At 37.3% G+C, this 27,157-nt stretch overlaps 1 protein-coding gene across 2 annotated transcripts in view; it reads right to left on the reverse strand.

The window, feature by feature from the left end:
• TBC1D22A (TBC1 domain family member 22A) overlaps positions 1 to 20,644 on the reverse strand; it is a 162,356-nt gene extending 141,712 nt beyond the window's left edge. For both annotated transcript variants that reach the window (XM_071733834.1, XM_071733833.1), the window contains exons 1-4: positions 20,460 to 20,644; positions 18,605 to 18,661; positions 16,204 to 16,544; positions 15,350 to 15,529 (exon numbers count right to left, since the gene is read on the reverse strand). In XM_071733834.1, the coding sequence (XP_071589935.1) occupies positions 15,350 to 15,529; positions 16,204 to 16,544; positions 18,605 to 18,661; positions 20,460 to 20,521 (640 nt within the window). In that variant the 5' untranslated portion in view covers positions 20,522 to 20,644. The remainder of the gene's footprint in view (positions 1 to 15,349; positions 15,530 to 16,203; positions 16,545 to 18,604; positions 18,662 to 20,459) is intronic.
• Positions 20,645 to 27,157: the final 6,513 nt, after the last annotated feature.

The raw sequence follows: 27,157 nt of genomic DNA on the forward strand, positions 1-27,157 counted from the left end.
AATAAAAAACACAATGGAACTTCAGTCAGAAAGTTCCAAACTGGCAGAGTGAGATACATTTTAGGTTCAGAGAATATGTAGATACAGCAAGGCACTCAACTCAACTCCCCTTTAAGTACAGACGTACCTGAGAAGCAGCACCTCTTGAGGTACATACAAAAGAGCAGTAACAATGATGATGTTCACCACTAAAAGAAAAACCTTTGCCCCCTCTAACACTGGTTTCCTAACCTCTGCTTCCTACTTAGATCAATCCCGAGTCCCATTTCATTCTCTTTTCCAGATGTCCTTTCTCCTTATTTTCCTCCTTTGCAGTACTCATCCCTATGTATTTCAGCTGTACCTTCCCTCAAACTATCACCTGAAATTCCACATTTTCATTGATAGCAAATAGCTACTGTGCAGTTAATAAAACCTTAAAATTATTAGCAAAAGCCATACTATCTTTAAAACAGATCTGCAGCTAAAAAACATAATTATTTTTAATATTTTTTAAAGGAATGGGGTGTTTTGTTCCTTATCTCAGAATAATGCTCTCTTGGTTTCTTGCTCACACCAAAGTGTAACAATTAATTTAACTACAACTTTTTGCATCACAGAGGTTTTAAAATTAACATGTAAGAATGTGCATTAAAAAGGCAATAAATTACACCCAGTCCAAATGTTCAACCTTCTATAACCTAAGGCCTGTAACAAGAACTGCCACCAGAAAAACAAAATTCTGTTAAAGATCACCAAACTACGTTTAAATATAACAGAAACAATGAAGACAAAATATATGATTTAGTGCAGGTATTCTCCACGTCTTGTTACCTCTACAGCTTGGGTTATTTTCTATTGTTAACTAACAAACACCAGACTACTGTGGAATTTAAATTGAACTACATATCACAGGCTGGCACAATAAATACACGTCATCATGAGTATGCTGTCACTGCAAATAAGAGAGGATTCCATGGGAGCGAGATGTAACAAGCAACTGAAATTCTCTGATACTAAACAAATGACTCCTGAATGTCACTGATACAAAATAGGAAGTAGTTCAGTCAGGATAAAAACCAAAGCTTCAGCAAAAAGATGCATTAAGTACAAGAGCAAGTTTCAGACACAAACCAAAAGCAGTTCTAAAGTTAGAGAGCTGTGGGAGGTCATGAAGGAAAAAAGGCACTGATGGATCCTAAAGAAAACCCAAGAATGTGCCTTACACACAAAAAACCTACAAACAGCTCTGCCATAACACAGCAAGGGTGGGGTACAGAACACAGACAGGAACAGGCTTCTTTAAGGATTTTTTCAAAGATGAGCAGATGGACACTACTGAAGTTAAAACGAAGGAACGGGACCTTGTTGGGTTTGGGGTGTTTGTTTGGCTTGTTTTTTTATTTTACATCAGGAAAAGATGAAAACTAGTCTGCTACCTCAAAACAGAACAAAACTTTAGTACATTACTATTTGGTATGTATTTCTTGGCTCTCAGGGGTTGATTCTTTATGGTGACAGCTTTGAGGGACTACTTTTTCAGAATGGGGAGAGGGTAAGTAGCAGAACAGACACAAATTCCCAAATAGAGGAATTACTATGTTATTGTGGTATTAAGTGATCATGTTTAGAAGACCTTGATATGTGGCCTTACATAGACATTTAGCTAAGACATTCAAGTTAAAACAAATCTCTGCATTTTGAAGAACAGAAACAGCCAGCTTTGTAACAGATGACAGAGGTCAGGGACAATGTTGAAAATAAAAGGTGAATTTGTAAACTTTTATGCTACAGTTTTAAGTCACAGCAACTTCAGCAATTTTCTTGAAGCAAGCAGAAGCTGCATGTAAATCAGATTAATGGAGCTAACTCCAATTTGCTAGTCTAGAATTCTAATATTACAATTTCTTAATGATTTTCAAGAGCAAGAACTACCACCCAGTCTAACAGTATTGACAGTAAATGGCCAGAGGCACCATAAACCAAATATTTCGATGCTCATCTTATTACAGAGTGGTAGCTCCACGACAGACCTGGAAGAGGCACTAAGCCAGTGATAACAGGATTCTTGATCCACCCACCCAGGTGTCCCCATGCCAGCCAAGGAAGCCCTTCTCTCCTGTCCTCCCAGCTGCTGAAACAGGTTAGACTTGTATTTTATGGTTTAGTCAGATTCCAGGTGCAATGTCAAGTAAATATCCAAGCTATCAAACACTCAGTCATACACAACAGTATCATTGGTTATAGTCTTCTAAAAGTCAAAAAAGACAGAAACAGGTCAGATGAAGCAAAGGCAAAATAAAGACACAATATGAACAACACTAGAAAAAATAGTATTTTGTATAATTTATCAATAAAAAAGATATGACTTGCCTTAACTGAACACATTGAAAAATTGTGTTTGTATTTCTCCTTCACTGCAGAACATGATTAAAAGCTACAGCATTGGATTAATAATAACAAAGGCCCCAAGTCTTCAAAAGCAAGAGATTTCCCAGTGTGCATCGTACTGCTCCACTAGTTCTTGTCCAGTATTTATGAACAAGTGTGCTTTACTAGGCCTTACCTTTTTGTGACACTGGCATTCTGGCTGAAAGGAAATGCATCTTGCACATTATTTTACAGCTTCATTACACAATAATTTTGCAAATCTTCAAGTTTTCACTACTGTTACACACTAGCATGCCATTTACCAACTATGTAATAAGCACAGTATAAGCAAAAAAACCAAACAAAAAAATAAATTGCTCAGAAGCTACTTTTATTACTTTCAAATAACATCAACTGTTCTTTCTCAACTCTGTATCCATTAAACCCTCTCTCATCTTTCACTTTACTGATTTTTTTTCCTTACTCAGCCACAACAGGAATCCACACACAAACATGGGTACCAAACTCTAATAACCCATTCAAGGAGGGAAAAAAAAAACAAACAGAAAAAAAAAACCCACCTTGAAGAAGATGAAAAGGTCTGCCATCAGAATCAGGAATGGGGAACATAGGATTAAATCAGTGACATATCATCCAGAACAAAAATTCCACTTAACCTTAAGTAACTCTCTTAAGGCCAAAGACAGGAACCATACAACCAAATTGGAATATAGCTTATTCTAGCAAAACTTTTTATCCTGTGATGCAGCAGCTGAGCTTTCCTTTTAGGTTCATGGCCAAGCAAAAACAGTTCTGAGCAGAGAATTTGAATCCTAGTACTATTTAAAATTAAACCTCCACTTCTAGGCTAAATATTAAAAACTACCTGTAAGACTCTGAACTAAAGAGCCATTATTTGAAAATTAAAGACAAAGGAGGAATGTTTCATTTAAGCAAGATTCCAGAGAAGTCAGTTTTCATTCCTGCTGGTATTGTGCAATGAATATAAATTTCCTTTTATTAGGAATAGCTTGGTCTGTCACATAATTTCAAACAATAATGTACATATCCTATGGGACTGGGTTTCAATGCACTGCTCGTTCTGGAAGAATACCTCAGCACTGGACATAGAAGTAAAAATGTACACCAAGGACAAAACATTTTCAGTTAACAATACAACACTTTTTTGAAACAGATTCTCAGCATCAACAGATCAATGTAGGATTTAGGAGTCAGTACCCCTATACATTCTTCCATGATGAACACAAATTAATAATTACTTTTATTCCTCTGCCACAGCCTTATGTGCTCTGGCTGCTCTTTTTGGATCTGGATTATCTGAATCTTTGGCAATGCCTATTCTCCAAATACATGTGAGAAAAAGAGTTTAGCGCTACTTTTTATACTTTTTCCAAATTGTGACTCAAACTCTCTTTTAGAAGTGCCTCCATGCATTTAGCCTGACAAGATTTATATTCTGTTCTACTCTCTTTATTTGACACCGAAGTTTACTTTTGGATTGTATTTAATAACCTCCTCTGCTCTGCTGTCACATCATACAGGATCCGTCTGAACTCCCTCAAGGCTTTTGTTTCTGTTTTTACTTTCATAAGTGGCACAGTAATTGCTTTCAGTACAGAAGCTGTTAGATAGGCAGACGATTGCATATCTGAGAGTTAAGTCAATTCCATCACAACTCAGTACCCCTGATACGTGATAATTCCATTTCTTCACCAACAGTGACTGCTGTACTGTATCACAATCCTCTTCCAAACTTCCAGGATCTCAGACTACTCCAAAAAAGTCATAAGCAATTCTGCTCCTAACTTCACCACAGTGAGCTCAACGAGCATTTTGCCATTCACATATTACAACTGAAAGAGGCTATGCAAAAATTCTTAGCAGGTATAGCAGCAAACTTTCATGGTAACCAACCCAAAAGCATACAGTCTGACCCTTGCACATTGCTATTGTTAAAGCATCCATTCACATTATGTTTTCCTCCAATAGTTCAACACAAAAACAAGTGGAAAGATAACCAAGAACCCTGCCCATCACAAAATCCATTTAAAAAGCAAGAAAAACATTCCCTAGAAGACTATGTCTAACATAACATAAAATAGAAATGCTACTGCTGACAATATAGGCAAAAACACTTCTAAGTATGTGCACAAAGCACAATTTTAACTACACATAAAAGATTACCAGTAAAGGCAAGTTCTAATAATACTGTTAAAATGCATTAATTGCATGTACACTTTATTTTAAATACATGCATAACTTTTAGAGCAAGCATACATATCACTGCTTTTAAGATGGACTTTTAAGAATAAAGTGACCCACCAGATCACTTTGCAGTCAAATGATAACATGTAATCACATTCTTTTTCACCCAATTTTCATTATCTTTTTGTTCAAGCATCTGGTTCTTTCCTTTTCCTCCCATGATTCCCACAGAACATTTAACTTTCCCACTCTGAAGTGCTAAGTACATTCATATTCTACAGTACCTTGTAACACAGAATCCATTTAAGACTGAATTTTCTCTATAACATGATAAAAAGACTTAAAAAAAAATATGTTCCATACAGGAGCCAGTATCTAACACACAGCATGCTTGAAAGGAAGCAAATAGTTAATACTGAGAGCACAAAAGAGGTGCAAAAATACATTAAATGCCTGGGAGAGGTCAGAAGCTTGACTTAAGGCCAATAAATCCACAAAGATCCTATGCAAAGAAAAAAGTAGTTGACTTGAAAAGCCTCTTTCCAAGTGAAGCAAATGAGACACTTGACAAAATATTGTGAGAAAATGGGTATGATACACTTCTCTTATCAACAGCCTTGACATGAAAAAAATTGAAGACAAGATGTCTGTTTACACAATATCCAGTACTGAATCACTGAGTTCATCTGCGCATGCCCAAGTGTCTGTCAAAAGCCCCAAGTGGCCCGTGACAGCAACATAAGCCCCAAACCTGGAACCCATCAAACCACAGCTTTAAAGAGGCTGGATAGTTCTCATCTACATTTACAGATGCTACTTTTTCACAAAGTGGAGGCAGAGAGACAGGATGGAAAAAGCAGCAGTACCTTTCTGACTTTTGTCAGCTTTCTGTATTGGGAATCTTTTCTCTCTTCAACCTGTCCATCAGCAGTTTTCATTTCCTTCATCTCCTGAAATTTTTTGCCTTTTCCCAACTAACATACATGTCTATTAAATGGATCCACAAAATGAAAGGATAAATGCCAGCTAATGGCAAGACATACCAAAAAATAACTTGCTAAGATGAGGAAGGTAAACTGAAGAAGTCAGATGATGCAGCTGAGGCTGTATGCATGCCAAAATACTCCAACCTTTTGACTCTTACACTTAGCCCTCGAAGTTTGAGTCCTTTAACTCATTTTAGTATAAAACTTAATATACCATCCAAAAGAAGGGAGATTATACTACATACTATAGTACTTGCTGTCAGTATACAACATATAAGCCTCTTATGCAATTTCCAACCAGTAAAAGTAAAACTAGGGCCCTTCCCTCACCTTTAAAACCCAACTAATCTACTCTTATTTCAGGTCACTTTTAGTAAGGCAGATCAGTCGAATGTATAAGAACTATCAAAAATGGGTTTTTTTGTTTATACAACAACAAATGCAGAAAAAGCATTCAGTGGTCAAGATGAAGAGTCTAGGTGCAGGATTATTTAACTTCTGAAACACTGTTAGTCATCCATTATTGTTAATGCAAAGATTTAATAAAAAATCCAATTTACTTGATATTATTTATTTGAGGAAAACATTCCTAGGGCAGCCATTCAAATGCAACCATAATCAGGGAAAAGAGAACTTTGTTACCTACTGATTTCCTATATATTTATTTCTATAACTGTTTACACAGCAGTAGGAATGTTTAATATTTCACATCAAAAAAAGTTGTTTTAGTTTTTTTTCACAAATAAATGCTCATCTGAACTTCACAGCTTTGATGCCCTTTGTATTAATTCAGCACAATGCCTTGGCCAAGCTGATACCTCTTCACAATAATTCTGTCTTGCATTACCGAAGTGCTTGGTTGGGTCCTCTGCTGTTGGGCTGTTTTGTTGTTTGGTTGAATAGGGGTTTTTGGGGTGGGAGAAGGCAGGGAAGGTTGATTTTGTTTTGGAGTTTATATGGGTTTGGGTTTTCTTAATATGCACAGCATTTCTATACCCATGATGGTATGGATGTACATTTTTTCTCAAATCAGTCACAGAATTATCGGAGTTGGAAGAGACCTCTAAAGATCATCTAAGACCAAGTCCCCTCCTAAAGCAGAATTGCCTACAGGACATTGAACAGGACTGCATCCAGGTGGGTTTTGAATATCTCCAGAGGAGACAGAGAAACCTCCCTGGGCAGTCTGTTCCAATGTTCTGTACCCTCACAGTAAAGTTTTTCCTCACATTCAGATGGAAGTTCCTGTATCCCATATTGTGTCCCCCTTGTCCCAAATACCATAGTACTTGGCTATTAGATTGTTATCAATTTTGTTTTTAGTGAAATCAAAACAGGCAAGAATGAAATTATGGTCAAATAAAGAAAAAAATATAAAGCTACCATATTTCTACTGTGTACAGTACAAATGTGGTACTCAACACACAGTAAATTTATTATTTTTTATAGAATGCTGCAGTATAGAAGCACAGGCATGAAAGTTTCAAATTTGCCAATTGCTGCCCTGTAAAAATCTGTCTGTCCCATAGTTTGCAACACTTAAAGTCAAGGTATCAGAAGAAAAACTGCCTCAGACAAGACTTTGAGGATACCAAGAAAATGTATTTGCACTTAAACTTGAAACTTGTCCTCTATTTGACATCTCATTAACCATTAAACTATTTGTCATTGGTTGAAATGTTACATTCTCCCTAGTCAAAGCATAATTTCAATTTATTGTCATTATACTAACTCTTTTCCATTGCAGATTTCCCAAGGAACTACATGTCCTACTTATAAACTGGAGAACATTCTTCCCAGCACAGAATTTTTTCAAAGGAGTTTTAATGCCACCTACAAGTCAGACACACTTTTTCAATGAGTACAATACTGCAAAACCACCCTTGCTTCAATATAATAAACATTTCCTAAAATTCCAGTACAATTATTATGAAAATGGGCAGCTGGAAGACATTGCACAAACATGATTACTTGCTAAAAACATAAGCACAGAGTTAAGTTTAAGAGCTGAAGCTAGCTAGATCCAACAGCACTATTTGTGAAACCCCATCCATAAACTGTCCCAAACTGAAAGGACACTTTCTGAAGCAAGACTACTCTGTCTTTTAGTTGGTCTCATTATTTTATATAATTCTGTGACCAGTAAGTATCAAAATACTTATAAATCCCCATAGAGTTTAGACCAAAAATATCTCCATTTGCTAGCACCAGCCAACTGTCACTTCAGCTTTGGAGGTAGCACTTATTTTTTGCAAAAAAAATGTTGTATTAGGATATCTTATTAAGAAGGAATAAGATGGTACGTAAATGCTTAAAATTGATATAATTAATTTAATTTGGGGAAAAAATGTGTTATCTTGTTTACTACAGTACATTCAGATATACGTTTATTCTCTCTGAAGACAATGTTTAAAGCAATTATTTTAAATAAATCTTAGGACAGGAGAGTTAAAGATTTTACTGCAGCAGAGTTAAAGATTCTTCACATTCCATAAATATCTTGTGGGGCATTCTACAAAGAAAACATGCCATTAATTTACCAGCTTTCTAACCCCATCAGCTATTACTGCAGCTAATACACACTACACCCAAAACACACAAGGGCAAACAATCAAGTCTACAAGTATTTTTCCTGGAAATACAAGCTCATCATTCTTCCAGCTACAAATGAACAAAAAGTAAGTCAAGAAGTACCAAAGTAGTTCAAAAAGCCTCTGTATGCATTATTCATCTTGGATACAGCTGTTATTTCATCGAGATTACTGTAAATGGCTACATGAAGTGATGGCCTGCATGAACAACTGCGTGATAGATATGATAAACTAGATTTACATGTTTTATGTTCCTATAACATAAATTCCTTGGATAATTTAACTATACAAAGCTGGAAATTTCTTTCAAGAGCACAGATTCACGGAACTGCAGCTCCCCCAACAGCATGTTACAATACAGGCAGTACATATAGAAAATAGCTTTAATAGAGGGCTTGTTATTACTATAGCAACCACAGCAATTGGTTTCCAAATGAATAATAGCTCTGTTAGGCACTTCATTACTTTTTTTTTTTTTTCCAAGCAAACACTGCCCTTAATCTCCTCAATGGAACAAAGAGTTATTCTGAATGCATGCAGAAAACAGAGGATGAAGTCCAATCCAATGTTGTAAATACAGGGTAAGACCCTTTTCAGGACCTTTTCTAGCAAAGAGCAGTGACGTACACCTTGCCTGCCACTTCACATAGAAAGTTGGAGAAGCAGATGAGGTAGGTGTTAGAAGGTATAAGAAACCACGTGAACAGATTATGAAAACTAAGGCAAAAGAAGATTAATAAAACAACTAAAAAATAATTGCAGCAAGTTAAGTCAACAATGTGAATTATGAAGATAAATAGTGGAGAACAACCATGATGGCAGAAGACCTGAAATGGCACTACAGTTTTCTATAGTCTTCATGCAACATTCAACTTCCATGCATCATCAACTGTTTTAATTTTTACCTTAAAACCATTCAAATAGTCTCTAACAAACTTACCATGTAGAAATAAGGAAAATAAATAGAAAAAGGAATAGACAAAATAGGAAATTTCACTTACAGTATCAGGTAAAGAAGACTATTTTTCTACCTATTTAGAAATAACAGTATTTATTTCTCGTGTGTAGGGAGAAAATGGACTTTCACACTCTGTTGACCAATCACAACAAAAATTCAGTTTTTCAGAGAATAGCCAAGAAATAATTATTTTCTTTTCGACAATGTCAGGTGTGTTCCATCCCTACATGTCTTTTCTTAAGAATAAATAAATAAACAAATAATCATATGCATTCATAACATATAAGGAAAGGATAAATTTACTTATAATATTAAAGCTTCATGTTATTAAAAAAAGAATCCTACAAAACAAAATTATTAAATTGACTTAAAAGAACACTATGGCAATATCTACATGCAAAAATACAATCTAGGTGATTGGTCCTTCATAGTGAAACTATAGTCAAAAAAAGGCACAACTAAGATAATCAGGATTAAGATACATGTCTAGATTACTATGACACGAAATTCATGCAACTATTCAAAAAGAACTAGTACTAGAATGCTTCCTCCATTAACAAATAAATAAAACAGCAGGTCTATCTACAATCATGTTTATTTACCACTGAAGAAAAACAAAGACATCCTTTCTTTTTATAATTTCCCACACTATATTTGGCTTAGGAAGAAAGCTGCTGATAAACTCCATGAATTTCACAGGGAATACACCTCATGATCTACAGTTCTGCTCTTGGATCACTTCCTCTAAAAGCATACAAAGTCGATTGTGGGAAAGACAAATAAAAGAAGGAAGTTTGACTTCCTTCTAGATATATAAAAGACTAAAACACTGGAAGTACGTTTTCACAGAATACATTTCTCATATTTAAGCTTTCTTCCATGTACTTCTCAAAATTTTCACTTTAATTTGAATTAACCTGTGTTCCAGCTTGAGCTGGCAAACAAAACCATCTTAATATGCATTAGTCTTTCATAGTGAAAAAGTCGTGCACATAAAAATTTTAAACTAAAGACTTTTGATTGTAAGAAAATTTAAGTAATTTTTAAAAAGAATTCTTCTTATATCTTGCAATCAGGAAAATTATTAACAATTCTGCCTTCCTTCTAGGCATTCTCTAAATCTGAACTATTAAATTATGGTTTGAAAGGATGCAGTTCTGTCAAACTGCAAATCATTCTACACTGCCTGGCATGACAGTGGAAAGAGATTGATTCAATGGATGGACCACTCAATGGATAAGAAACTGGCTGGATGGTCACACTCAAAGAGTTGTGGTCAACTGCTCAACACCAAACTGAAGACCAGTGACAAGCAGTGTTTCTCAAGGGTCAATACTAAGACCAGTGCTGTTTAACATCTTTGTCAGTGATATGGACAGTGGAATCAAGTGCACCCTCAGCAAGTACACTGATGACACCGAGATGTGTGGTGTGGTTGACACAATGAGGGAAGAGAGGCCATTCAGAAGGACCTCAACAGGCTTGTGAGGTGAGCCCATGACAACCTCATGAAATTCAACAATGCCAAGTGCAAGGTCCTGCACAGCTAATCCCAAGGATAAATACAGCCTGCGCAGAGAATGGATTCAGAACAGCCCTGAGGAAAAGGACTTGAGTGCTGGTTGATGAGAAGCTCAATGTGAGTCAGCAATGTTTGCTTGCAGCCCAGAAAGCCAACCTTATCCTGGACTGCATCAAAAGAAGTGTGGCGGGACCCAGGCATGGACTACTGTGTCCAGTTCTGGCCCACCAACATAAGAAGAACATGGAGCTCCTGGAGTGAGTCCAGAGGAGGGTCACAGAGATGATCAGAGGGCTGGAGCATTTCCCCTATGAAGACAGGCTGAGATCTGGGGTTGTTCAGCCTGGAGAAGAGAAAGCTCTGGAGAGACCCTGCAGTGGTCTCCTGAAGGGGACTACAAGAAAGATGGGGAGGGTCTTTTTTAAAAGGGCACATAGGGAGAGGACAATAGGTAACAGTTTTAAGATTAAAGAGGGTAGAAATTCTTCACTGAGTGTAGTGAGACACTGGAACAGGATTGCACAGAGAAGCTGTGGATGCCCCATCACTGGAATTTTCAAGGTCACATTGGATGGGGCTTTGAGCAACCTGATCTAAGTGGTGCAGTTGATTTGTTGGAGCGAAGGGATGCCATCCAGAGGAATAAATGTGAGGAGTGGGCCCTGGCAAACCTCATGAAATTCAACAAGGCAAAGTTCAAAGTCCTGCACCTGGGTCAAGGCAATAACCAGTATCAGTACAGGTTGGGAGGCAAAGGGATTGAGAATAGTCCTGCAGAGAGGGATACTAGGGGATTAGATGTAGGACAAAAGCCAGCAATGTGCATTTGTAGCCCAGAAAGCAAACCATACCCTGGGCTGCATCAAAAAAATTGTAGCCAGCAGGCCAAAAGATGTGATTCTGCCCCTCTGCTCTAGTGACACCCCACTAAGAGAACGGCATCAGGCACTGAGGTCCACACTATAAAACATGGACCTCACTAGAGTGAGTCCAGAGGAGGGCCATAAAGATGATCAGAGGGCTGGAAAGCCTCTCCTGTAAGGAAAGGTTGATAGAATTGAGTTGTTCAGCCTGGAGAAAAGGCTCTGGGAAGATCTTATTGCTGCCTTTCAGCACTTCAAGAGGGCTCACAAGAAAGACTGAGAAACATTTTACCAAGACCTGTAGTGACAAAACAAGGAGCAAGTTTTTAAAATCCGATGTTTAACCCCATCCCAGAGAAGAACAGAGATGTGTAACAACAATATCATGCGATTCAGTAGCAATGTCTCTTGGGACCAAAGCTCATGATTCAATGTGCAGTTCACCTATATGACACCAGACAACTGATATCTGATACTGTATGCTTAAAAAATTATAAACACAAAGACTACTATAGAATCTACAATAAATTGCAATCAATTTGGATACTGCGAAACCCATTTTTGCTTTTCTATTACCATATATTCTCATGAATGGCTGAACAAAAAGAATTTACACATCCCTTGGTCTTTGAGAGCAAAAGAAAGTACAAGTATAAAGCCTTTCACTACAATCAAGAGCTCTTTAAATGTCAGGACATCTAAAATATAGCTATGTGTATGAGAGACTCAAATGAGACTGATGCAGATACTGTTGTTTTCAGATCAATCAAATGAAAAAAAGATACAACTAGCACAGTTCTAAACGTTATAAGGCAGATGCATTTGGTTCTATTACCTACACACATCTATCTTAAAGCAGAAGTTATTTGCTTTTCCCTAGTTAGACCAGAAGTAAGATTACAAGCGTCAGTTTATTAGTTCAGATCTATGAAATAGAAAGAGGCATGGAATGAGGCTCTTCATTAATAAGTAAGAGTTAAGTAACACAAAAGAAATAATTCTTTTATATTCTGAGAATTCTGGAGTGGGTTTTTTTCCTGGCTCTCCAAGATTGTGGTCCCTGATTGTGCCTTGCTCTAATAATTATTGCGTACATAACCATCTGCTGGGTAAAACTATGCACACAAATTTTGAGAATGGCTCTGTTCTTGTGTATGTAATATTTACCAATGGATTCATAACCCAATTGTAGTTTATATCTGGCATATTATTTTGTTTAGTGTATAATCTGATGGGGTTGATAGAACCTACCTATTTTCTGTATCTTCATAATATCCAGCCTGGGGACCAAACATAACTCCAAAATATGTAAGGGGACCTCAATGGCTAAAATAATCTTTAGTCCCGAATTTATACGCGTAATCCATCTGTTTGAGAATTTTCTTGTGAAAGAACATACTCTTTCACAACCTCTAGTTGACAGCATGCAATATTATTCCAATAGTGCATTGTATACTGGTTTTATAGAACAATCATTGTTCAATTATGACTGAGAGGATTTCAAGTTGATTTGCATTACTTTCTGTTCTTAGTCTGTCAATTTCTCACATTATGGTAAGAGAAAAGTCTAGAGTTGAAAATGTGCCTGATATTGCCTGAGTTCCACAAATTAACTTGCTCTGAAAAGACTTGTCACTTCTTCAACAATAGACAAAACTGTATCAAGAAAATTAATCCAAAAGAAGTACTTTTACTTTTGCTACTACTACTTCCAAGAGAAACCAATACTACCACATACAGAAATTAACAGAAGTATGTGCTAAAATGACCCCAAGACTACTACCCATTGATTCATTTCATCAGGGCAAACAAAACTCCATGTGTATCTAACACAAAACAAAGACACGCAGAGCACAGCATTGCACACACACAAAGAGAATGAAACAGCTACTGCAGAAATAGCTACTTCTCCCTTCATTACTCACTACAACTCTTCGCTTAATTTGCCCATTGTCTAATTCTATCTTAGTCCATTTTCAGTATTAGTCTAAAAGAAAAAAAAAACCAAAAACACATACACATGCACACTCCAGATTCTGACGAACTGTATGTATAGCCATATGCATATACATGGTTGTATACACACACACTTTGCCTAGTGTGTGTGTATATATATATATATATATATATATATATATATATATATATAAAATGTAGTTTGTAATGATCTACTATCAATAGCTTCATGATTATCAAGAGTCTGCATGTTTTCAATACAGAGCTCATTTCACTAGGAAATGCTACTAGATATCTCCGGATACAGAAGTCAAAATATTTGTATCACAAAATCAAAGCTGGACTTAAAATCCTATTTCACAAAAATCATTACAGTTCATACAGCAAGATAAAGAACAAGGTTCCTATAACCAGGCATTGAAAAGGCATTATTTAGTGATATCTGAAAGAATATTGGGAACTTAGTAGAAGAGCAACCTACTCAGATTTCTTATTCCTGTGTATTATTCTGAGAGAGATTTAGACATTTCAGTAGAGAAAAAAAAAAAAAAAAGCCAGTTTATGTAAGTAACATTGACTAAACTCTCACCACAGCAAGGGTGACTGCACTCCTTTTCAAAATATTTTACTTTCATCCCTAAATTTGATTTACTGAGAAAGGACTCCCATCTAATTAGACAGCTAAAGTGAAATGGATAGGTTTCAATTAAACTTTGTTCTCCCTCTGACTTTGTAACTTTATGCAAAGATTTCTGCTGTTACAATATAAAAAGTTCTACAAGTTTTCATGTCAGTCACAAACACATAGCTCATAACAATTGTTAGATCAGAGGGACATAAATTATATTTGATTATCATTTTCAAGCTTATATAAAATATGAGATTCAACACCTCAGAGCTGCATTTTATAAGAATGTTCTATAACTCACTTAAGTGTTATGCCTCATCAAGTTAGTGTAGCTTCCACAGTTCTATTCTACTAGCATGAATCTCACAATAAGACAGCATAAAAATTTTTTAAAAGTCACAACTTGGACTATATTCTATTGAAGAAGTCTCATGAAAACTACAGTGCACAAAAGTGTCAATTCAAGAACTGCAAACATGCAGTTTCTACTTCCTTCCATAAGAGTTTCCTGGAGATTTCTTCTAGAATGGTCTAACTCAAAGGCTTTTTGCTTATTTATTATTTTGGAAATAACTCCTGCTCCTAAGTCACAAGTCAAGTTCTCCAAATGCAGTGTGCCATTTCTAATTGCTCTTGCTTTTTGCTTGGGATACAAAGACATTTGATTCTGTGATACCCTCTCAGCACTTGTATTGACTATTCAGCAGTTAAAATTCTGTGCACAAAGGGAACAGTCAAGTTGTCTGACAATACACTTGTTTTCACATTAATATGTTTACAGCATTCACAGATGAAACACAGAACTACTGTATCAGTCTGTGAACATGAAGAATGCTCACTGAGTAGACAGGCAGTAATACTTCCACACCTCATGTGTCTTTCACATCCATATTTCTAAGCATGAGAATCATTCTTGTAGTACCTGCTGTTCCATTATCAGGCATTAATATCAAGCCCAGATAATTATATTTTGTGGGTTTTGTTTGGTTTGGTTTTTTTGTCCAGGGATTAGTCCAGTAGGAAGAAACAATGTGAAGAAAAAAAGAAAAAGAAGTCATCTGACATTTATGTGCTAGTAAAATTTATGCAAATCACATTACAAGCCTGACTACTACAAGCATTCAATTATATTCTCTTTTACAAAGTCAGTTTTAAATGAAAAGATTAGATCCTAACCAAACCACCTGGCAGAATAGTACATCAAACAGGAAAATTTTACAGTTAAAGAATAATTTAAATGCAATTCATAGCTCTTATAAGAAATACTCACCAAGATTTGTATTGGGGCCAAGAAGCAGGTGCTTAAATTTGTCTAATCGAGATGCTTCTCTTTCAGTTAATCCAGGAGTAACTGAAGTATTATTGTCTGCCATTCCACTCACCAAAGGAGGAGTAGAAGTTTGTGGAAGGGACTGGGACCTCTGCATGGAAAAATTTTCACTAGTATTATCTGAAGGGAAAAAAAGAGTAACAGTCTTGGTTAGTGAGAAAGCTACTAATAACTTGAATTTATTATATAAATTTAAAATAGAACTATGTTTTGAAGAAACTTAATCTCAAGTATAGCACAAGCTTAGGCCTTAAATTACTTGGATTTAGCAGGATGAGCATTCCTCTTCCATGCAGTATTCCATAATAAAAACACATCAGATAGAGATCACAGTAATAGCAAGGATTAAGAAAAAAAAAATGCAGACCAAATCACACGAGGATGAACTTCCCAATCTGCATAGATGCTTCTCCCCAGCTTTTCAATGTACTTTATATAGCAGCACTTCAATAAAAACTTTTTCACACCTGTAGCAATACTATTAATTGCATATATCTTGGTACAGTTAACCATTACATTCCATTAAACAGTGCAACTTTTTCCCAAAACTAAGGGAGGGCACACTAAGGATAAAAATAAAAAAGATGTATTATCCTTCTCTCACACTTGTATATCTGATACACATGCTTTATTGTTTATTATGGCACAGAGTATCTCCCTCAAACCCAGTATTATTGATTAATAATATTTTCCTATGGTATAAAGAAAAAGGCTGGGAAGGGACTAATGTCCTAGAGGGTAAATATAGGTCTCCTTACTTGATATTTAGCATCTTTTTTCATTTCTTCACATACCTGATGAACTCGATGTATGACCTTCACTGACTGATTTAACAAGCCTGTTATCAGTACATGCCACTGAAGTCAGCTCTGCAGATTCTACTTGTTTTTCTTCCTGCAGGTGTTCTTCCTGAAATTTATGCTGTTCTTGTAACTTGCTGTGATTCTGAATTACTTTGTGAGCTGTTTCCATGACCACTTCTGTATTTAAATTTTCAGCAGCTATTGCTAAGAGTTCATCATCATCATCCCCAAGATCCCAAGCATCACTTGTGTTACTTTCAAATTCTTGGAAGGTGCTGACTTTCTTTAGTTTCACCGGAGTTGTAGGTGGCTTTGAACCTGGTTTTATCAAGCTATTAAAAAACAATATTTAAAGAACTAGTTATGGATTAAGCAAAACACAATAGGTAGGACCAAAAACCAAGTGTAATCCTGAGATTATATAGGTAGCAAATACTTATCTCATACACCCATTTGTATTAAAAAAAAAAAAAAAAAAACAACAACCCACAAGCAAAGAGTAGCCCTCAAAGTCAAATAAAAGAAATGCTACTGGAACAGCATATAAAACAAACAGGACACACTGCACTTCTCTTCTCTTGCTTCATTAACTTGTGCAGAGATTTCAGGCCTTTCAACGAAATTGCTGCATAACACCACAGGAGCAGTAATCAGGTCAACTCTGAAGCCTCATAAGCAATCACACAATTCAATCACCACCATAAGCAAACCAAGTCTTGCCTTAAAACTCAGATCTTGCCAGATCTATCTGGTCACTCCAGCATGCATTTGCTTCAGAACTTTGCTCTTCACATAAGCAGGATATTTCCTCCAGTTACTAGTCTAGATGAACCCTGATCAGCTCCTAACCTTTTGTTGCTCTGTCAACACGTAGTACAAGAGAGATAAACCAAGTATCTCTCCCCAGCTTGGCACTTGTTCTCAGTTACAGTAAAGCAGAGCAATCACATCTGTCAGATTTCACCTAAATAAAGCATTAAGCTGAGTTTCCCCACCTGCCCTCTTAACTGAATTACCCTTTCTGATAATTCCTATCTTTCCATCTGAGATTGTCATACTATAAAAAAAAAAAAAAAAAAAAAAAAAAAAAAAAAAAACCAACAGCAAAAACAAAAAAATAAGCACCCAGAAGGGGAAATCAGAAAAAGCTCTCTCATAGTCTTCACACAATGTCAAAAATGTTTTTGTTATGCATTACAATGAGAACCTTTCCTAACACACCTACTACAACACTGACAATTTCACCCAACCTGTCATCATTGTCTAAAACAGCAAGGTATTTCTCCTCTTCCTAACTCATTTCAAGGAATAAGCTTCTATTTTTTGTTACCAGGTTTCTTCTGTCTCTCTTTACAATTCCTCATTTTCGATTCATCTCATCCATTTTTTGTCAGTCCTCAAATTCACACTGCCTTCAATTCTGTATCATCTGAAAATTAACTAGCACATGTTTACTTCTTGTGCCATTTCAAATCAGTCTTTGAAAAACTCCACTAGAAGTATCACCTCCTTCCAAGCCTCCTTCTGAGTACTTTTCTTTCTAACATTATTTTTTGTCTTTACCGTTTTGATCTGCTCGTTTCATTGGTCATACAAATTTCCCAAGATTCTCACACAGACCAACATTTTAACAGCAATGCTAGTTTCAAAAGAGTTGTGAAATCCACCAATAAACCAGAAATAACTGTCCACAACACAAGCTAAAACAAACTGTCGAAAAAGAACAATTAAAAAAAGCAAAATATAAAAAGTAGAAGCTGTCAGAATGTAGCATTTTGCTAAATACTTTGGCCATAAGGAGATGAAAAATCATTCACTTGCATTAGGTGTGGATTATCAGCATGAAATGTATTTGATTACTAGTGATGTTTAGCACAATATTGCCACTTTCATGTACCTTATGTTGTGACAAAGGCAACAAATTTTTAAATCACTGTAAAATCTGAGCTTCCTACTGTCTTCTCACAAACAAAATGCCCAGGTTTTTTTTTCAAAATTATCTACACCACAACCTGACTCTTTTCTCTCATAGATAGACAAGTAAAGCCAGCCCATCAACAGAAAGATACATGCAGGCAAGCAGCTTACACTTGAGTTGTGAGTTTCATCTGCTAAATTAAGATTAGTATTTACCAAACAATTTCCAATTTTTAAGGTACTTCGGAGAGATAATAAAAGTTGGCAATCTGTGTTAAGAACCAAACAGCTGATTTGTTGCTCCCAGTATGGTATCAGGAAGTCACAAAAGAGAAGTTGGAATGGAGAAGTCAAGATCATGACAAAAACTGAAAAAGATTAACAACAAGCTTTAGAGCCAACAGGGAAGAACAAGAGCAGAGAAGGCAGAGGAGATCCAAATTACCTTGAATATTTAAATATTAGTTCAACTTACGTTCCATGTAATAATGGATCAAAAGGTGGATGTTGAGCTCCATACACATGTTGAATACTAAAAAATTATAAAAATAAAAAAATAGTTACATATATAAGTAAACATTTGGGGGGGTTCTGTGTATTCAACAGATAGACAATAATAAACAGAACTAAAATACTCCAACAGTTTTCCATTTCAAGGAATCCCACATACCCTAAAAATAATAAACAGAATAGAAGGCTTGGAAGTATTAAAAACAAATGCTTTGAAATAAATAAGCATGTTACTGTGTGAATAAAACTCTCTACAAACTAAAAGTTCATTTCTTCTATACTTTCAACTATGAAATTGTTTTGTAAGCAAAGAAAGCTACACAGGAAAAGGCAACTAGATTTAAATTAATGGAAACTACTACTTTAAAACTTTTGATTGAAGGGGAGCAAATCATATGGAACATTAACATGTACTAAAAAACACATAAAAGAAGGCAAACATATCCTCCTGACAAAATGGAAATCCATCTCCAGCCTCTAGTTGTAAACAAGTCCAATGTTAGTAAAATTGAGATAACATCAAGCCAAAAGGACTGCAGTCATAACAAATTTCAAGAAAAAAAACTTACACTACAGGGGAAGTATTAACAGTAGTGAAATTAGCCCTAGAGATGCTAAGGGTGGTGGTTTATAAACTCTATCCATTTTTACATGACTCCATGAAAAACAAAAAAGCAGCCCACTATCAGTCTTTCTACATGACTGTACACCACAGTCAAGTCTCTATTTTCCTGATCTACACCCACATGAGTACAAGGGATCACCTTCCATTTTGGCACAGAGACAGAACCTGCCATTTCCTTCTGACACGCTGTGAATGACCATGATGTGAATGCACTCAAATATAAAGCTACAACAATCACAACCCTCTTCCTGTCATTAAAAAAAAAAAATAAAAATAAAAAAAAATCAAAAGCATATTCTCCATAGTGTACTCATTTTCCACAAGCTTGCAGTTGCCTGCAAATTAATTAACTGAGAAAGATCAAAAATGGTTTTCAAAGTTACAAAGAAGTTCAGAGAGAGAAGCAAAGCTGCGCTGAAAGAGTGTATCTAGGGAAACAAAACCATTACCAGCTAGTGCTTATGGGCAACTGAGCATGGAAGCAGTTAAATTACGTGGGTTATTCTGCCGAATTCAGATAAATGGTACGAGTTACTGTTCTCTAAGAACTAAGAATATGCCTTCATCTTGAAAAATGAACATAAGAAACCCAATTATTCTACTGCAACAAGTTAGGGTCAGGAACAGAGAATATTATCATTAAATGATCCTGTGAGCACACATTCCCAGCCTGACATGATGGTCAAAAGCGTTAATGTGACACTGGGGACGTATTTGTAGCCCTTAGCAAAGACACAGAGACTTGGTGTGCAGTTCACACCGGAGGAAGAGAGGTGAGAATCGTAGAATAATTTTGGTTGGAAAAGACCCTGAAGATCACCAAGTTCAACTGTGAACCTAGCACTCCCTGACAAGTCTGCCTCTATGTTAGAAACCGGTGATTTGAAACACCAAGCAGAAACTAAAATATGGTTACGTGCCCCTGGAGAGCCGTTCCCTGCGCAGGGTTAAAGCCTCGCACCTTGTATCAGCCCCAAAGCTGCGCGCAGTGACCGCGCACTCAGCCTCCCGGCAGAGCTCTCAGCACTCGCTGAACGCGGCACCGAGGCGGCCGGAACGCGGTGCCGGGACTGGGCAGAACCGCTGTCAGCGGCCCGGAGATTCGCCCCGCTCCAGCTGGTGGCGGGACGAGACCACGGCCGCCTCGGAAGGAGCCTCCGCCCGCGGGCCCCGACCTTCCCGCCGCCCCTCTCACCTGCCCGGCACCTTCGCGCCGCTCCGCTTCCAGAACTGCTTCCTGCCCCCGTCGCTCGCCATGGCGGCCGTCACCTCATCCCCCTCCCCGCGGCGCCGACCCGCTGCTCCCTCCCTCAGGCTTCACTCCCCCAAGTCCCTTCCACAGGAACGGGACAGAGCGCCGCCATCTTGGGACTAGGAAACAACCTTACTCTTCATTCGTCCCCGAAGGCGGCCCGGAGCTTCCAGCCAACCAGAAGTGAGAGTGCTGGCTGGTGGGCCAGGTTGGGCCAATCGCAGGGAGGGAGCGTTGGACGGCCGGTGGGGTGGGGCCTCGGGGTGGTGCGCGACGCCGTGGCGGTTCGGCCCGCCCGGTTCGTCATGGGGGCGGTGCCGCTGGGACCGCCCGGCAGCGCCTTGTGGGGACGGGACGGGACGGGACGGGACGGGACGGGACGGGACGAACACGGCACGGAGGCAGCGGGAGCCTGGCCCCGGCCTTGGAGCCGCTGAGGAAACCCCGGCTGAGGCCGCCGTCGGCAGCGAGCCTCTTCCCTCCCTTGCCCTGTGGTGTGTGAGGTGCCAGCCTGTAATGGGACAGAGATCCACTGTTCGTGATCAGCTGAAGTGTTACTACAAAGTCAGTTTTTACTCCCTGGTGTTGATGTTTTCAGACTTTCATAATTTATGATTTAAATAGAGAAATATCCTTCTTTAGGAAAAATTCAAAACTTGCAATGTCAGTGGAAGGAGACATAAATTGAAGATGAGAGATTTCATTCAAATTAAATCTAATATTTTTTAACAACAAAATACATAAGTCTTTTCCTCCATCATTTTCTTTCCAATAAATTATAACCTGAGGGGTGGGAGTACTGAGGAAGAAGGAGGACTTCAGTTTTCTCATGTTTAAAGTTCTCCTGAAGACTGGACTCATCCTATCATTTTATCCACTACATTTATTTGCTGTAAGATGATAAAAGTTTGATGGTGTCTGTAGCTCTCTCTGGAGTTCTCAGCAGTTCTGATCTAAGGATATATCACTGCTGTGAACAACATAGGCATGGTTTTGTTACTCTTTGGAATATGACTTCTGAGAAAATGATGCTGACTTACACAGGGATTTGCTGTATCCTGGTAAAAGACTTACTTAGTATCTCAGAGAAAATTCTGCTATAATTAGCTCAAAAACTGGCATGTAATACAAGACCTGACCTGCAAAGCAGTATTCATTCTTCAGTATGTATGTAATGGGTTAGTTATTAATTAGGAATAAACAATTATGATGTTTTCTGCCTGCTTTGGGATTTACTTTAGCAGTTACCTTTTAAGAGCTGACAAAAATAAAATGTTTCACAGGTCTTGCTAGACCACAATCAAGATGTGAAAGCTGCACCTCACAGTATCAATTCTACTTATAGATAAATGTGCTATGGGTAGTACTATCTTCTCTACTTGTGTCCTTTAAATAGGAACCCCCTTACAGATTCTAGACCTGTAAGCTTTTTGTAATGCATCGTGACCTTGAGTATAAGCAGCTTTCATGGAATGCATAAGAAGTATAATGTGATATAAACTACATGTATCAGCTAAAGTGAAAATGCAACCTCTAAGGTCATGAGTGGAAATTTGCTTTTTCTTAGCTAGGTAAACTTAAATTAGACCTGCTGCTGTTAGAATACAAAAATGAGTGACAGTCAAAAAAGTGTTAAGTCCTTAAAATATGCATTCTTTTATTAGCCTTATTATCCATGTTGAAACTGTATTTACATTCTTTTTGTTTGTTCATTGTTGACATTTGTCAAAGGGAAACTTAATATAAGATTCTGCCTACACACCCTTGTATAAGCTGATCCGAATCCTGAAGTAATGTCATTTAACTTTTGTGTCAGCCTGGTGCAGCCATGTGGATTTCTGTTTCAGTTCAGAAGCAGAGGTTTTATTGAATTATACAATAAAGTCGGCACAAAGTTAACTTTATTATTTAGTTTTCATTATATTCAGTATGTGTTGCATTGTGCTTAAGTTTTTAGTGTGGTGTAGAATGTTATACCAGAAACAAGCAACTGTTGCATTGATTTGTTCAAAGTCTGATCTAAGAGTGGGGCTACATTTTTATCAAGCAGAAATGGAAGCACAGGGTAAAAAAATCTGTCTCCTTTTGTAGAAAGCTGCTGACAATTTAGACCCTTGCACTGAAGTCATCCGGAGCTGGAGAGGACCGGCTCTGTTGTTGACTTTCAAGAATGAAGGATACTATTTTCATCCCCTGTCCATTCACTTTTACAATTATTTTTTCCTTATTCTGTGTTTTATTTTATCCCTGACACAAACCTGTTATAAAGATGGAAGGGATTTGGAAGGAGGAACATTTCAAGACCAAGTAATTTGGGTAAAATTCTTTATGCCCATCAGTTAAGGTGATCTGACCACAAAGGTGAGTCCTTGAAAAGGACTTATAAAACAGTATTAATAGAGTATCATAAACAGCTAACTTCACAGCTGTACAGTACATGGAAGAAGTCATTCTGAACATGTATTTTAGCAGTGTTCCTTCTTAACTTTATTACAGAAAGGTACCGTGGGCAGCTGAGGACATGCATAGATTCTGAGGTCAGCCGCTTTATTGTGTTTGAGATCTGCCAGTGTTCAGGTGCTGTCATTCAGGGAGTAAAACAAGACTGCAGTCACTGCTGGGACTTGCCTACAACAGCTCATTAGCGTGGTCTCCAAACACTCCCAAGAATAAAAATAGGCACTTGTGAAATTGGGTAATGTTGAGTTGTGCTGAGCTGTGGTTAATCTGCTTCAAACATCCAAACTATTGATTTCAAAGTCCCTGCACTTGTACCAACTGAGCTCTGACCTGCTGGAACTGCAGTATAAACTTGCTGTAATATTTCAGTAATGACTGGCATGGGAATTTTTGTTACTTCAGAGGAAGAAGAAATATCAAAACATCTACTGCAGTATTTGCTGTATGCAAAGTTGCATGCAAGAATTTATAGTTAGGAAGAGGTCTGTCAGCAGCATGAGCAAATAGTGTATTAAGCTAATGAGAGGCTTGTGGGCTCTGGGCTTTTTTCTTTATTTTTTTTTTCTTTTTTCATTTTTATTCTTACTGGGCATTTTTCAGAATCAAGACACTACATTCTATTGGTAAATGTCACTGAGGATGCCTAGGATATTTCTGTATGTTCTAAAATTTAGAAATGTAGCCATGTTCTTGGCTGGTCAAAATTAGGAGTATTGTAGTTTGCACGAGCAATTTTTGAACGAGTTAGACACTGAAGTGTTTATTTAGTGTAATAGCTGGCAAGCTCTATATGCAGGTATTTCATTGGACAGTCAGTTATACCAGTTTGTTTCTATCTCATCTCTTCTAGAGAGTTTCTGCTAATATTGCTGTGCCAGTATGGTTACACAGGTAGACTTTTCTGTGGAGGTACAGTGTATTTTGGGAAAAGAAGATTTTCTGATGATGCATGTGAAGGTTTAGGTTAGTGTTAAAAATAATAAACTGAGCTGACAACAGCACTCCCCTGCTACCTTAGCTAGACTCACACCAGAAGGATTTGCTGATAGAGTTGTGTGAGCCAGGGAGTGTGTTTTTCTGTGCTTTTCTGTGCTTATCCTTGCATCGCTGTATCAGCAGCACACTGTAGTGTGGATGCAACTGTGGGTTATGGTTTTACATTTCTCTATATGAGTTTTTTTGTTTGCCTTAGTCAATAAGAAACAAAAATTTAAACAATTCATACTTCCATGTTGAAGCATCTGTTTCTGTACATTTTTTACTGCTGTTAACAAATCGGTGGAAGTGCTTTTGAATGTAGCACACAAGCTTTCTACATTTCTGTTCAGTCCATGCTCATGCCTTTCTACCAAGCCATTGTGTTGGTCTAATTAATTGTAAATATCATGGAAGAAGCAGTTCTTTGAAAGAAAATTGAGCCAAGAGAGTGAAGCTCCCAAGCAAGCTAACCCAAAACCAGCCTTCCGCAGAAAAAGAAACAGAGAGTAGAAACAGAGAGAGCCACTTACACTAGGAAAGGCAACAATCCCAGAGGTTACAGTACTTGGTGACAAAATCTTACAGGACAAGGTAATATAAACCAGAAGTAGTCAAGTAGAATCATGGAAGAAAGAACAAAGGGATGTTAAAGAAAAAGGGTAGCCAATAGGCAGACTGAAAGACTTTAGACATGGTCCAAGCAAATCCCATAGTCTCAATGGCTCTCTCAGTGCAGTGCAATTTTTCTCCAGAAAACTGGAGAGGAAACAAGAAGGGAGGAATCAACATGAGAGAGTAATGGCCAAGAGGAGTCGTCACTGCAGAAGAGCAGTCATCATAGCATCTTGTAATTATTTTGTGTGTAAGTGGCCTTGCCTGTTGGACATGAATTGAACAAGGTTCTGAAAATATGAGATTTGCATGATGTGCACTACCAGCATAAGTGCATTTGGGCAAATCTGGTCTTACATGGTGGTCAGTAACAGTGAAAGAATACTGTGATACAGGAGAGAGTCTTTGTCTCTTGTTTCTGCTAGAAGAGTAATACATATGGGTAGTTTTCAACAGCTGTCATTTACTAAACTATTAGTAATGGTGGTCTTGTTGACATTGCATACACTTTTTGGTGAAGGCTTTTGGGTTTGGGTTTTTTTCTGTGTCACAGCATCAACTGATAATCTGACACCATCTGCCAGGAGTAGCCACTATCCAAGGAGTGCTGGCTCAGCTAGCAGCTGAGTGGATGAGACTGCTTTTTCCTGAAAGCTGATGCAAAATGCAGTGGAGGCTTAAATGACTCAGAGGAGGAAGGACGCTTTGTAAGTGGAAATCTTGTGGAGAAGGAAGAGAAGTTGGTCAAAGCAACAGGTTCTCTTTCCAACATATGTCTAAGTCCTTGAAATTCCAGTGTATTATGCCTCCAGTACACACATTGAAAGTTTAAATATTTAGTCCATTCCCTATCCAGTCTGTGTTTCCTTGTCTGTTGGATCCATTGTTCTCAGAAGATGGATTCAACATGGAGACATTACATGCCAACAGAGTGGTTCGTGTCCTTGGCCCTTTAAATCTGTTGGTCAAAAAAAGCTAATTAGAAGTGAATTTTTAACTCTTCCTATGTAGGTAAGAAAAATGGAGGCATGATGTTATAAAGAAATTTTGATGGATTATCTTCAGCAAATATTTTCAGGTATTAGCGGGCATCAACCTGTGTTGTCATCCAAAATTTATCTTGAAATCATATATTTGTTCTCTAAAAATATTCATGACAGACTGCTGCAGCATTGGGTTGGGGTTGGTTTATTTTGTTTTTCTAGTCTTTTTTTTGACCATCCAGCTCCATCACCAGCACTTTCGGAAATTCCTTTTGTGTTTTCTCCTCGAATCTCTTTATCTAATAAAAATCAACCCTTTTGATGCCTCGAAGCCACCATTAGTGCCTTTTTCATGTCATTTGTGTCTGTGTGAGGGATTAGTTCTCGCTGGTGCTTCTTGAGGACAGCAAAGCCTTTGCCGAGCTGCTAAACCCCATTTTCCTCTCAATTATGTTCTCTTTGATCCAAATTTATATTAGAAGGTAATTAAGTTTCTCTGTTTGCTTCTTAATCCAGTTTGGAGTTTCTCTGTGTAGCCATTGAAATGTACACTTAAACTGAAAACAGCCTCTTTCTTTCTTCTTTAGTGTATTTTCAGTATTAAAATCATATTAATGCAGTTTCTGTAGAAAAGGATTAGTGGTAGAGTGAGTTAAGGTAGTGTAAGGTGGATTACAAATACAGAATAAAATACAAATTCACAATTGGGCTTTCAGTGTATTGTGTTTCCAAAAATATTTTCAGTTTAATACATTACAGTTATCACTCAAGTCAAGTGAGTTGTATCAAAATTATGTTTTATTTTTATTAAAGAGGAATGGAATTTACTACTTCAGAGGCATATTTATATCAGGTCTCATTAACTGTTTTTCATTATTTTAACATTTTATTGCTGTTTTTGTTGTTTGGGTATGCTATTGTTTGAATGAGAGCGAATGTAAACCTGAGTGATGAGTATATTGAAGATGCTGCAGTTGGAGTTCTACCAACAGGATCCTTCCATCATGACTTTCAGTAAAAAATACTGAGTGCTCCTGAAGTAATCCTGTTGGCTGAGCACCCTGTTTTGCTGGCAAGAATGTTGGGCAGGCTTATGTTTAGCAGCAGAGGGGCTGAGAGCTTGGTGAAACATAAATAAGCAATGTTTGATTGCAAAGAAAATGAGAGTAACTCCAGATACTTGTGTGAAAAGATATAATAAAGGTAATAAAGTATTTTATACATTTGCTTCAAACATTGCTGCTCCATATCCAAGAGGAATACTCTTAGTGAATTAGATTTGTCTGCAAAGCACTCATTTTCTGAACATGATAAACATTATCTCAAATTTAAGAATGTTGGTGGAATTGGAAAACATCAAAGACTGCATAGATTTGTTATTTTTAGATCTTGTTATTGTTGAGAAATGAGTAGGAATACCATAAGTTTTTCAGCTAAGAGGAAAAGAGAAACTCAGACTTAAAAGTTAGTGAAGTATTTTGCTATTCATACCACTTTCTTGGATAACACAGCGTGTAGCATCATGTTGTAAAATAATAAAAGAAAGAACAGCTTAGCTTCTAAACCTTGAAATAAAAAATTGCAATTTAACTTGAATGATCTTGACCA

This window comes from Heliangelus exortis, chromosome 1 (genome assembly GCF_036169615.1).
Source record: "Heliangelus exortis chromosome 1, bHelExo1.hap1, whole genome shotgun sequence".
Taxonomy (NCBI): Eukaryota; Metazoa; Chordata; class Aves; order Apodiformes; family Trochilidae; genus Heliangelus; species Heliangelus exortis.